Below are 12842 nucleotides of genomic sequence, written 5' to 3'. Positions count from 1 at the left end.
GGACCTTTCAGTCCGCAGGCTGATGCTCTGAGCCAAACCGGCTAGGGCTCTGGCCATTTTTGGATGAAATATCCAGGAGCTAAAGCTGTAAACTCTCTAAAGAGACTGAGACTGGCAGCACCTGGCACACAGCACGCCCTGAGCTCCGTGCTGGCCACACTTGGAGGGCGCCGGAGATCTTACCAGTCCCGTGAGCAGTGAGGTAGCCGCAAACTCAGGCTGTGCGAATCGTGGCTTCTCACATTCGATGACAACGTAACTCAGGCGGCCTGTGTCTTGTTAAACTAGGTCTGAGTCGGTGAGGGCTGTTTGGTGTTAACAGGAAACAGAAAATGTCCTTGGTGCGAACCTTCCTTCCTGTTTGTAGCAGGTACAGTAAGGCTGTTACTTAGTCAAGTCTCCAGGTAATAAAGGCAAACGTCATATTTTGTCTCTTTACATGTGATTTCTGGGGGGAAAGCAGAGAAATGAATTTATTGTAATTTCCCTAGAAAAATCAAATGAGTTAGAGTTGTGAGAGCCACAGGGGGTGTTGAGCCCACAACCCGGGCATGTGCCCTTGGCCAGAATCGAACCTGGGACCTTTTAGTCCAAAGGCCGGCGCTCTATCCACTGAACCAAACCGGCTAAGGCCAGATATTCTTTATCCCACAGCTGAAGTTTGTGTGAAAGTGCTGTCGTGTATAAAGTGCTCAGCGCAGGGGCCGAACATAGTCACCATTCAATACATTTTAGCTATTAGCTTTTTAAAGGAAAACTATCTTCATAGAAAAACGCGCTCCACAAGTTAAAGGGTGCAGTTACAATACATTTATTAGGCCATAAATCTAACCCCCAAAGGCGGAGGAAGAATCCCAATGAAAGGAAAGTGGCAATGGAGAGGGTCGAAGGCATCTGGGTAACAGACCCATATCCCCCTGCACTTGTTTAACCCGGTAAGGTCATCCCAGGTTCCGGTAAGATGCTGATCAGAGCCGGTCACGTCTCCTCGCTCACAGCGCCACCTGCAGGCGGGAGAAATGTCATCTTACTGCAGCTCCTGCTGGAGGGCGCTGGGCCAAGTCCCTAAAAATCAGGCACGTTAATGGTCATCACCCCAATGTCTGTTAGTGTAATTGGTCATCACCCCAATGTCTGTTAGTGTAAATGGTCATCACCCCAATGTCTGTTAGTGTAAATGGTCATCACCCCAATGTCTGTTAGTGTAAATGGTCATCACCCCAATGTCTGTTAGTGTAAATGGTCATCACCCCAATGTCTGTTAGTGTAATTGGTCATCACCCCAATGTCTGTTAGTGTAAATGGTCATCACCCCAATGTCTGTTAGTGTAATTGGTCATCACCCCAATGTCTGTTAGTGTAAATGGTCATCACCCCAATGTCTGTTAGTGTAATTGGTTATCACCCCAATGTCTGTTAGTGTAATTGGTCATCACCCCAATGTCTGTTAGTGTAAATGGTCATCACCCCAATGTCTGTTAGTGTAATTGGTCATCACCCCAATGTCTGTTAGTGTAAATGGTCATCACCCCAATGTCTGTTAGTGTAATTGGTCATCACCCCAATGTCTGTTAGTGTAATTGGTCATCACCCCAATGTCTGTTAGTGTAACTGGTCATCACCCCAATGTCTGTTAGTGTAATTGGTCATCACCCCAATGTCTGTTAGTGTAATTGGTCATCACCCCAATGTCTGTTAGTGTAAATGGTCATCACCCCAATGTCTGTTAGTGTAATTGGTCATCACCCCAATGTCTGTTAGTGTAATTGGTCATCACCCCAATGTCTGTTAGTGTAAATGGTCATCACCCCAATGTCTGTTAGTGTAATTGGTCATCACCCCAATGTCTGTTAGTGTAAATGGTCATCACCCCAATGTCTGTTAGTGTAAATGGTCATCACCCCAATGTCTGTTAGTGTAATTGGTCATCACCCCAATGTCTGTTAGTGTAATTGGTCATCACCCCAATGTCTGTTAGTGTAAATGGTCATCACCCCAATGTCTGTTAGTGTAATTGGTCATCACCCCAATGTCTGTTAGTGTAATTGGTCATCACCCCAATGTCTGTTAGTGTAAATGGTCATCACCCCAATGTCTGTTAGTGTAATTGGTCATCACCCCAATGTCTGTTAGTGTAAATGGTCATCACCCCAATGTCTGTTAGTGTAATTGGTCATCACCCCAATGTCTGTTAGTGTAAATGGTCATCACCCCAATGTCTGTTAGTGTAAATGGTCATCACCCCAATGTCTGTTAGTGTAATGGGTCATCACCCCAATGTCTGTTAGTGTAATTGGTCATCACCCCAATGTCTGTTAGTGTAATTGGTCATCACCCCAATGTCTGTTAGTGTAAATGGTCATCACCCCAATGTCTGTTAGTGTTAATGGTCATCACCCCAATGTCTGTTAGTGTAAATGGTCATCACCCCAATGTCTGTTAGTGTAATTGGTCATCACCCCAATGTCTGTTAGTGTAAATGGTCATCACCCCAATGTCTGTTAGTGTAAATGGTCATCACCCCAATGTCTGTTAGTGTAAATGGTCATCACCCCAATGTCTGTTAGTGTAATTGGTCATCACCCCAATGTCTGTTAGTGTAATTGGTCATCACCCCAATGTCTGTTAGTGTAATTGGTCATCACCCCAATGTCTGTTAGTGTAAATGGTCATCACCCCAATGTCTGTTAGTGTAATTGGTCATCACCCCAATGTCTGTTAGTGTAAATGGTCATCACCCCAATGTCTGTTAGTGTAAATGGTCATCACCCCAATGTCTGTTAGTGTAAATGGTCATCACCCCAATGTCTGTTAGTGTAAATGGTCATCACCCCAATGTCTGTTAGTGTAAATGGTCATCACCCCAATGTCTGTTAGTGTAAATGGTCATCACCCCAATGTCTGTTAGTGTAATTGGTCATCACCCCAATGTCTGTTAGTGTAAATGGTCATCACCCCAATGTCTGTTAGTGTAATTGGTCATCACCCCAATGTCTGTTAGTGTAAATGGTCATCACCCCAATGTCTGTTAGTGTAATTGGTCATCACCCCAATGTCTGTTAGTGTAAATGGTCATCACCCCAATGTCTGTTAGTGTAATTGGTCATCACCCCAATGTCTGTTAGTGTAATTGGTCATCACCCCAATGTCTGTTAGTGTAAATGGTCATCACCCCAATGTCTGTTAGTGTAAATGGTCATCACCCCAATGTCTGTTAGTGTAATTGGTTATCACCCCAATGTCTGTTAGTGTAATTGGTCATCACCCCAATGTCTGTTAGTGTAATTGGTCATCACCCCAATGTCTGTTAGAGTAAATGGTCATCACCCCAATGTCTGTTAGTGTAATTGGTCATCACCCCAATGTCTGTTAGTGTAAATGGTCATCACCCCAATGTCTGTTAGTGTAAATGGTCATCACCCCAATGTCTGTTAGTGTAAATGGTTATCACCCCAATGTCTGTTAGTGTAAATGGTCATCACCCCAATGTCTGTTAGTGTAAATGGTCATCACCCCAATGTCTGTTAGTGTAAATGGTCATCACCCCAATGTCTGTTAGTGTAATTGGTCATCACCCCAATGTCTGTTAGTATAATTGGTCATCACCCCAATGTCTGTTAGTGTAATTGGTCATCACCCCAATGTCTGTTAGTGTAATTGGTCATCACCCCAATGTCTGTTAGTGTAAATGGTCATCACCCCAATGTCTGTTAGTGTAAATGGTCATCACCCCAATGTCTGTTAGTGTAATTGGTCATCACCCCAATGTCTGTTAGTGTAACTGGTCATCACCCCAATGTCTGTTAGTGTAAATGGTCATCACCCCAATGTCTGTTAGTGTAAATGGTCATCACCCCAATGTCTGTTAGTGTAATTGGTCATCACCCCAATGTCTGTTAGTGTAATTGGTCATCACCCCAATGTCTGTTAGTGTAATTGGTCATCACCCCAATGTCTGTTAGTGTAATTGGTCATCACCCCAATGTCTGTTAGTGTAAATGGTCATCACCCCAATGTCTGTTAGTGTAAATGGTCATCACCCCAATGTCTGTTAGTGTAAATGGTCATCACCCCAATGTCTGTTAGTGTAAATGGTCATCACCCCAATGTCTGTTAGTGTAAATGGTCATCACCCCAATGTCTGTTAGTGTAAATGGTCATCACCCCAATGTCTGTTAGTGTAATTGGTCATCACCCCAATGTCTGTTAGTATAATTGGTCATCACCCCAATGTCTGTTAGTGTAATTGGTCATCACCCCAATGTCTGTTAGTGTAATTGGTCATCACCCCAATGTCTGTTAGTGTAAATGGTCATCACCCCAATGTCTGTTAGTGTAATTGGTCATCACCCCAATGTCTGTTAGTGTAAATGGTCATCACCCCAATGTCTGTTAGTGTAAATGGTCATCACCCCAATGTCTGTTAGTGTAAATGGTCATCACCCCAATGTCTGTTAGTGTAAATGGTCATCACCCCAATGTCTGTTAGTGTAAATGGTCATCACCCCAATGTCTGTTAGTGTAAATGGTCATCACCCCAATGTCTGTTAGTGTAATTGGTCATCACCCCAATGTCTGTTAGTATAATTGGTCATCACCCCAATGTCTGTTAGTGTAATTGGTCATCACCCCAATGTCTGTTAGTGTAATTGGTCATCACCCCAATGTCTGTTAGTGTAAATGGTCATCACCCCAATGTCTGTTAGTGTAAATGGTCATCACCCCAATGTCTGTTAGTGTAATTGGTCATCACCCCAATGTCTGTTAGTATAATTGGTCATCACCCCAATGTCTGTTAGTGTAATTGGTCATCACCCCAATGTCTGTTAGTGTAATTGGTCATCACCCCAATGTCTGTTAGTGTAAATGGTCATCACCCCAATGTCTGTTAGTGTAAATGGTCATCACCCCAATGTCTGTTAGTATAATTGGTCATCACCCCAATGTCTGTTAGTGTAAATGATCATCGCCCCAATGTCTGTTAGTGTAATTGGTCATCACCCCAATGTCTGTTAGTGTAATTGGTCATCACCCCAATGTCTGTTAGTGTAATTGGTCATCACCCCAATGTCTGTTAGTATAATTGGTCATCACCCCAATGTCTGTTAGTGTAAATGGTCATCACCCCAATGTCTGTTAGTGTAAATGGTCATCACCCCAATGTCTGTTAGTGTAATTGGTCATCACCCCAATGTCTGTTAGTATAATTGGTCATCACCCCAATGTCTGTTAGTGTAATTGGTCATCACCCCAATGTCTGTTAGTGTAAATGGTCATCACCCCAATGTCTGTTAGTGTAAATGGTCATCACCCCAATGTCTGTTAGTGTAATTGGTCATCACCCCAATGTCTGTTAGTGTAAATGGTCATCACCCCAATGTCTGTTAGTGTAAATGGTCATCACCCCAATGTCTGTTAGTGTAATTGGTCATCACCCCAATGTCTGTTAGTGTAAATGGTCATCACCCCAATGTCTGTTAGTGTAATTGGTCATCACCCCAATGTCTGTTAGTGTAAATGGTCATCACCCCAATGTCTGTTAGTGTAATTGGTCATCACCCCAATGTCTGTTAGTGTAATTGGTCATCACCCCAATGTCTGTTAGTGTAAATGGTCATCACCCCAATGTCTGTTAGTGTAAATGGTCATCACCCCAATGTCTGTTAGTGTAATTGGTCATCACCCCAATGTCTGTTAGTGTAAATGGTCATCACCCCAATGTCTGTTAGTGTAAATGGTCATCACCCCAATGTCTGTTAGTGTAAATGGTCATCACCCCAATGTCTGTTAGTGTAATTGGTCATCACCCCAATGTCTGTTAGTGTAAATGGTCATCACCCCAATGTCTGTTAGTGTAAATGGTCATCACCCCAATGTCTGTTAGTGTAATTGGTCATCACCCCAATGTCTGTTAGTGTAAATGGTCATCACCCCAATGTCTGTTAGTGTAATTGGTCATCACCCCAATGTCTGTTAGTGTAATTGGTCATCACCCCAATGTCTGTTAGTGTAATTGGTCATCACCCCAATGTCTGTTAGTGTAATTGGTTATCACCCCAATGTCTGTTAGTGTAATTGGTTATCACCCCAATGTCTGCGTTAATTCTTGCCACCCGCTGCGTTCCCTGCAGAAACCAACACGTGAGCTTTGAAATTTTGATTAAAAATCAAGTTAAAAACTGATTAGAAATGAATGGTTTCTAGTTGAGTTTCCTTGGGAACATCCTACTTAGAGCCTCACATATAAATTACCCATTTTTATCTCCAAGAGATCGAACGGTCCCTCTTGATCATTTGTGCTCCCTTAACCCGTCTCCTAAGGAAATTTTCCCTTCTGTGGAGTGAAAAGTGGGATTCAGCCATCACTTATTTTTGTGCTTACAGTAGCACCCAAAGGTGAAGCCTTGGTGAAGGCACCAGCGCCGGTCACCGGAGGGCGGAGGGGGGAGGAGGGGGGGAGGCCTCCAGTACTGCTGGGATGAGGGCTCCTTGTCCCAGTGGGCGTGTGGGTTCGCCCCCAGGGGAGCGGGCGGCCACTGTGAAACCGGCAGCTCCCACCCCTTTGTCCCGCTGAGGCGCTCTGGCTGGCACCTCTCGGCCTGTGGGGTGCGGGTGGGAAGAAGGCTAGCGCTTTCTACATAAGCACACTGGGGAGAGGGGGCCTGGCCTGGGGCGGAACCCACTGCTCTCCCTCCGCTCCCCTTCCACTCCGCCTGGCTTCTCTGGCACAACACACTCAGATCTGGCCCTTCCTTTACCTCCCAGACTTAAGCTCAGGTCACAAACAGGAGGTTGGTGGTGAGCACCCTCTAGTGACACCCATCAGAAGGAGCGGAGCCACAGCCCCCTGCTGCTTAGTCACCCCTATTGTGGAGACTGTGTGCAGGCTAGAATTCATTCACGCACGTATTTATCCACCACCTGCTATGTGTCAGACACCTACTGCGTGCGGGCTTTGGACCTGAGGCTGCTGTCGTTCAAGTACTTTCAACATCAGCCACGTGGGTGCCATCACTTTACCCCCAAGGAAAGGCTTTGCTTTTGGGGTTCGGGGTTGTATCCTCTCTCCTGGTCCTCACTGGAATGTGCATCCACTCGAGGGGACAGTGGTCACAGTTACAGGCCGGGAGCTGCGCCTTAAAGGGGAGCCGTGTTTCACCGCTGACCCGGCCTCGGCGACCAGGTCTCCCGCACTCCGGGCACCTGGCTTCCACCACCCCTTTTAGGTCACACTTTTTAAAAAAATGACCACATTCTTTTTTTTAATCCTCACCTGAGGATATTTTTTAAATTGAATTTTAGAGAGAGTGGAAGGGAGGGAGGAACAGAGGGAGGAAGGGGGGAAGAGAGAGAAAGAGAGAGAGAGACACGTGGATGTGAGAAGAGACACATCCATGGGTTGCCTTCCACACTCCCCAATGGGGCCTGGGATGGACCCACAGCCCAGGTCTGTGCCCTTGACCTTGACCAGGAATGGAACCCTCGGCCTTCAGTGGGCAGGCGGGTGCTCCAATCACTGAGCAACACCGTCAGGGCGCTGAGGTCTGCCTTTGGGGCCCCGTGGTCCTGGCTCCATGGCTGTGGAAGGTCCTCACCTCCCCACAGGTCACCCCCAGATGTTCACTGAAAACCAGCGGTGTTCGAGGCCCCCTCCCCTCCATGGGGAGAGCAGTAGCCAGGCTCTGAAGGGGCACCCGCTGGAGCTTCCAGGCGCCTCTAAGAGCATCTGGGCTGGAGCAGACCAGCCGCACGGGGTGCTGTGGGCCCCCGGGAGGGGGAGGTTCCAGGCGGGGAGGTTTGAGGCGCTTGTGGAAAAGGGAGCCCGCATTGCAGGGTATGAATGTGGGGGGGAACATGGGGGGGCCTGGAGGTGAGGCGGGAGGGGGTTGCAGGGGAGCGGGAGAATCTGACCTTCATTCTGGGGGTGAGGGAGAGCCTTGCGGGTCTGGGGCAGCGGGGAGACGTGACGCTCACCACCGCGTGTGGCTGGGACAGCTCGGTCCCCGGCCTCCCCGCTTCCCCGGAGCCGCACCGGCTGAGCGAACAGACAGTGAATGGGCCCGGGCCGCATCCGCGGGCGATGCCACCTCCTCCGGGGAGGGCGCCTGGGGAGCCCCGGCTGCGGGAGGGCGGGCAGGGCCGGCGGCTCCCCGGGGGTGGAGGTGGGGGACGGGTTGGGGAGAAGGGGAACCGGACCCAGTTCCGTGAGGGCGATGCTGAGGGAGAAGGGGGGGCGGGCTAGCGGAAAGGGGGTCAGGCCAGGCGCTCAGGGTCCGTCGTGCACAGATTTGTGCCAATTTCAGTTGGACGTTCTGTTCCCACGTCCCCTAACGTGGGGGAAGGGCCTCCGTGGGCAGCCGGGCAAGAGGGGGGGCGTGCGCCGGAGAAGGTGAGAGCTTGGGGTGCAGCGGCCCCTCTCACCCTCTAAGCCGGGCGGGGGGGGCACCATCAGGCCTGGCCCCCCGCAGGGACCGGGCAGAGGGGGTGCGTGTCCGGGACCCCACTTCAGGCGGCGCGGGGAGCCCGGGGTCTGAGAGGGGGGCCCACCCCTTCCCGCGCTCCCAGGGCCGTGGGTTGTGGGGAGCAGACGGCTCCGAGGTCCGAGCCCAGGACGCGGCGGTCCCCCCTCCCCCTGTGCCTTCCGCGCCGCGGGGGCCCGCACTCCGCGCCCAGCTCCCGCCCCACCCGCGCTGGAGCCCGGCCATCCCGCCGCCCCCCCACGCCGGCTCCGGGCGGGGCGCGGGCCGGGGCGGCGGTTGAGCCTCCAACGGTCCCGGCGGCGGGCGGGCGCGCGGGGCGGGCGGGCGGACGGGGCGGGCGGGGCGGGCCGACGGGGCGGGCGGACGTCCGTTGGCGGCTCCGGGTGCGGAGAGCGCGGCGGCGGGAAAGGCAGCGGACGGACGCGGGAGCGGAGACGGCGGGTCGCCATGAGAGCCCGTGAGGCCCGTTTCCGGGGGCGGTTCTGGGGTTCGCAGCCAGCCGGGCCCTGAGCGCAGGTGGTGGGGGCGGGGCGCTCCCCTGGACGGCCGTGACCGTGTGTCAGTCGGTCGTCACCGGACGGACAGAGCTTGCGCTGGGGAAGCCTGGGGACCCCCTGCCCCCGGGGAGCCCCGGACACCCGCCCGCAGCCGCCCGCGCCCGCCCTCCCGGCCTCCCGGCTCCCGTTTCCCCAGATCCCGGGCGTCACCCCGTCCTCACCCCGGCCCCCCGCACCCCCCCCGGGCCCCCGCACCCCCTCCGCACCGGGCGTGTGGATGCACCGTAGTTGGCGCGAATGAGGAGAAAGGGGTTCCCGAGGGCTCCGCGTTCCCCCAAGTCCGCCTGTGCCTGCGGGGGCCTGTGCGTCACCGGGAGCTCACGGTGACCCCCTGCCCTTGGGGAGAGGCTCAAACCGTTACAGAGCCCCCCCCCCGCTCCGTCAGCACTGACCCCCCCCCCCAGGGCGTCGCTGTGACCGTCCCCTTGGGGCCCCACAGCCGCGGGCTGTCACGTGTTTCCCCTGATCGGTGACAAGCAGTCACGGCTGACACTTAGAAGGGTACACGTGGCCACTCATTTTTTTTAAATTCCTTTAATTTGGGTTTGCTTAGTATTTTCTCAATTTTAAATTCAGGTCATGTATTTCTGGCAAAAAACGCCACAAAAAGGATGCCTGCATCGTGCCCAGGGGCACTGCTCTGTGTTGGGGCAGAGGAGGCAGGTGCCCCCCGCACGCGGGTTCCAGCACGTTCCCGGGTCCCGCTGAGCCGGCTGGGGTGTGTGCCAGATGGCGATTTTTTTCTGATTTCATCATCGTAGTGTTACATTTTATTCTGAATATTTAAATGCACAGCGACATTTTAAAGGGAGATATTGGACCTTTTTTTAAACTTTACATTAGGGAAAGGGCATTTGGAGGTTGTGTGACGCGCGGTGGTTAGTAGCTGAATTTGACTTTGGGCCTCTGTTGAATTCTAAATGAGCGGGAGGCCAGTCCTAGTCCCTGTGGCTCTAACCCCAGCGGACACGGATGTCAGGCCCGTCGGTGGGACTGGGCTCCATTGGTCCTCGCTCGTACCGGTCCTCACAATGGTGGATGTGAAGGGCACCTAACAGAACAAAGAGTCTTCACCACCAGTTCCAACGTCGCTATTCTAGCTGACGTCGGCAAAACGGATCTTTTAAATGAACAATGACAGGTCCCTTGTGTGGCCGGAAAGTTTGCTGCAGGGAGGACTCCCCGGCGCAGGCGCACTGCGGGCGGGTGGGCGCCCGCGGGTGGAGCAGGTCTGCATCCGGGCCCCGGGCCGGGCGCGTGGGTAACGGCCTGTGCACCGGCAGCACCTTCCCTCCTGGCGTCGCCGAGGACGGGAACGGCCTCAGGTCTGGGCCCGGCGCCCAGGTTCTCGCTGCAGCGAGCAGGGCAGGGAGTTTGGGGGAGACCCCTCTTCTGAGGGGCACCGACGGCCGCGTCCCCGTGAACGCGCACAGGCCCACGGGCGGCGTTAGGGCCGAGGCCCCCCGCGTCGGCCTCTCCCGACCCCCGCGCCCCGGCCCAGCGTTTGGGGGAGAGGCCGGGGCCGCCCGGGGCGGGGGGAAGGGCCCAGCGCAGACGTGTTTGCTTCCGGGCGTGGGAGGGCGTGACCCCCAGATCCCGCTCCTCCGCCCGCCGGGCCCCGCGTCCCCGCGCCCGCGGCCGAGCTTGGCGCCCGGAGCGCGCCGCCGGGACGGGCCGCCCGCGGGGAAGCCCCGCTCTGACGTCACCGCAGCGCCGGCCAATGAGACGCCGCCGAGGGGATTCCCGCGCCCGAGGCCGCCGGGCCGGCGTTTTAAGGGCGCCGGGGCCGCGCTCCGGAGCCGGCGGGAGCCGGGGGGCGCCGGGGGGCGCCGGGTGGGGTGAGGCCGGGAGGCCCCGGGACGGGACTCGCCGAAGGCGCGGGGGCGAGGCGTGCGCACTCAGGCCGGTGGAGCGCCATCTGCCCGCCCCGCGGAGGGTCCCGCCGGGGAGCGGAGAAGCTGAGGCTGAGCCGGGCCCCGCGATCCCCGCGATCCCGCTCCCCCAGGGCCCCGGGTCCAAGGCGCCTGGTGGCTCCCGCGGCCCCGGCCTCGCGGAGGTGACCGCCGTGTGCCGGGCCGGGCGGGTGGAGAGGATCAGAAACGGCCCGACGCCTGGGGGTTCCGGAGCGCTGAGCCCCCCCCACGTGCTGTCTGCATCTCAGAGGAGAAGGGCCCGGGACCAGCAGGAGAGGCCGGGCTCCCCCGTGAGGGCGCGGCGGGGCTCTGCCTGTGTGTCTGTGTGTCTGTGTGTCCGTCTGTGTGTCCGTCTGTGTGTCTGTCCGTCTGTGTGTGTGTGTGTGTGTGTGTGTGTGTCCGTCTGGGTGTCCGTCTGTGTGTCTGGGTGTCTGGATGTCTGTATGTCTGGGTGCCTGTGTGCCTGGGTGTCTGTGTGTCTGTGTGTGTGTGTGTCTGGGTGTGTGTCCGTCTGGGTGTCTGTCTGTGTGTCTGTGTGTCTGTCCGTCTGTGTGTCTGTCCGTCTGTGTGTCTGTGTGTGTGTGTGTCTGGGTGTGTGTCCGTCTGGGTGTCTGTCTGTGTGTCTGGGTGTCTGTGTGTCTGTGTGTCTGTGTGTCTGTGTGTCTGTGTGTCTGGGTGTCTGTGTGTCTGGGTGTCTGTGTGTCTGGGTGTCTGTGTGTCTGTGTGTCTGGGTGTCTGTGTGTCTGGGTGCCTGTGTGTCTGGGTGTCTGTGTGTCTGGGTGTCTGTGTGTCTGGGTGTCTGGGTGTCTGTGTGTCTGGGTGCCGGTCTCAGATCCGCCCTCAGCAGACCGGTTCTTGCTGGAGAACTGCCCTGCCTGGAGGGTCAATGCCCGCTGAAAGGGTTCGGTGAGCAGCCGCAGGTCCGGCCACCTTTGCAGGGCGCCCGGCAGGCGGAGCGGTGCTCGGGCTGGGCCCTGCGTCTGAGCAGCGGCCGGGCGCTCCCTCCGAGGAGGTGGGATGGCGCCACCTTGTGGGCGAGACGGGGCCGCCCCGGCCCTGTGGGCACAGCACTCACTCCCAGCTGAGCCGGTGCAGGGCTGTCACTGTGCAGAGTCCGAACGCGGGCCTTGAGCTCCTCCTGTGACCGGTGAGTAAGAAACCAGGCCCGAGTGGTCTTTCCTTTTCCCCATAAACAATCCGCATTGCTTTACCCTCTCACACCTTTCACTGCGCGTCTCTCTAGGCCAGTGTTCACATTCCTTCCATCTTGACACACAGATGATAGTTCAATCCCATCGCCGTTTTTATAAGCTTTCCTGTATGTGGTGCCACTGTACATGAACACATACCTGCACTTGCAGAGCGCAGTGGTGAACAGGCCCTGTGTGACGGAGTAAACAGCTCCCCGGGAAGTTACTAAATCCCGAATACTTCACTGCCGCCCCGAGCTGAGGCTGGTCCCGTACCAGCCCCTGCATTACCAGGACTCCTGAGTATTTTACTGCCCAACGCAGGCAACCGTGGTTTTGGTAAACAGAAGTAGTTAGAAAAGCTGTATATGGTTAAGTATAACTTTTTAAGTTCATTTGTGCTCCAGTAACCTATTCCCATATCCAGGCTTTTACTTTGAAGACGTAAAGTGTAAGCTCTTTGAAAGCTTTGTAAGTTCTGATAAGACTAAATAAAACATGGGTTTTGTTTCTGGCAGCGGTTGTGGGGGATACGTTTTCTGTGTTTGCTTCACCGTGACTGTTAGGATGGAAGTTCTGCCCACGTTCCACCCGGCGTTCAGCCTCAGGGACGTCCCGGCCGTGGAAAGCCGCGGCCCGAGGCGGCGGGCAGAGCCCCTGCTCCGGGTGCGTGCTCCGGCCGCCCGCCGAGGCGGGGCTGTG

At 54.3% G+C, this 12842-nt stretch overlaps 1 protein-coding gene across 1 annotated transcript; it reads right to left on the bottom strand.

The window, feature by feature from the left end:
• Positions 1-801: 801 nt before the first annotated feature.
• Positions 802-8071, bottom strand: LOC129148774 (uncharacterized). The gene is made up of 4 exons (XM_054714372.1): positions 7975-8071; positions 7596-7864; positions 6383-6599; positions 802-1004 (listed from the first exon to the last, which is right to left on the bottom strand). Exons 1-4 carry the CDS (start codon positions 8069-8071, stop codon positions 979-981), a joined length of 609 nt encoding a protein of 202 aa, XP_054570347.1. The 3' UTR covers positions 802-978.
• Between the last annotated feature and the right edge of the window lie 4771 nt (positions 8072-12842).

This window comes from Eptesicus fuscus, chromosome 4, assembly GCF_027574615.1.
Source record: "Eptesicus fuscus isolate TK198812 chromosome 4, DD_ASM_mEF_20220401, whole genome shotgun sequence".
Taxonomy (NCBI): domain Eukaryota; kingdom Metazoa; phylum Chordata; class Mammalia; order Chiroptera; family Vespertilionidae; genus Eptesicus; species Eptesicus fuscus.
The sequence above is the reverse complement of the archived record's forward strand: the minus strand, read 5'-3'. Positions and strand labels throughout refer to the sequence as shown.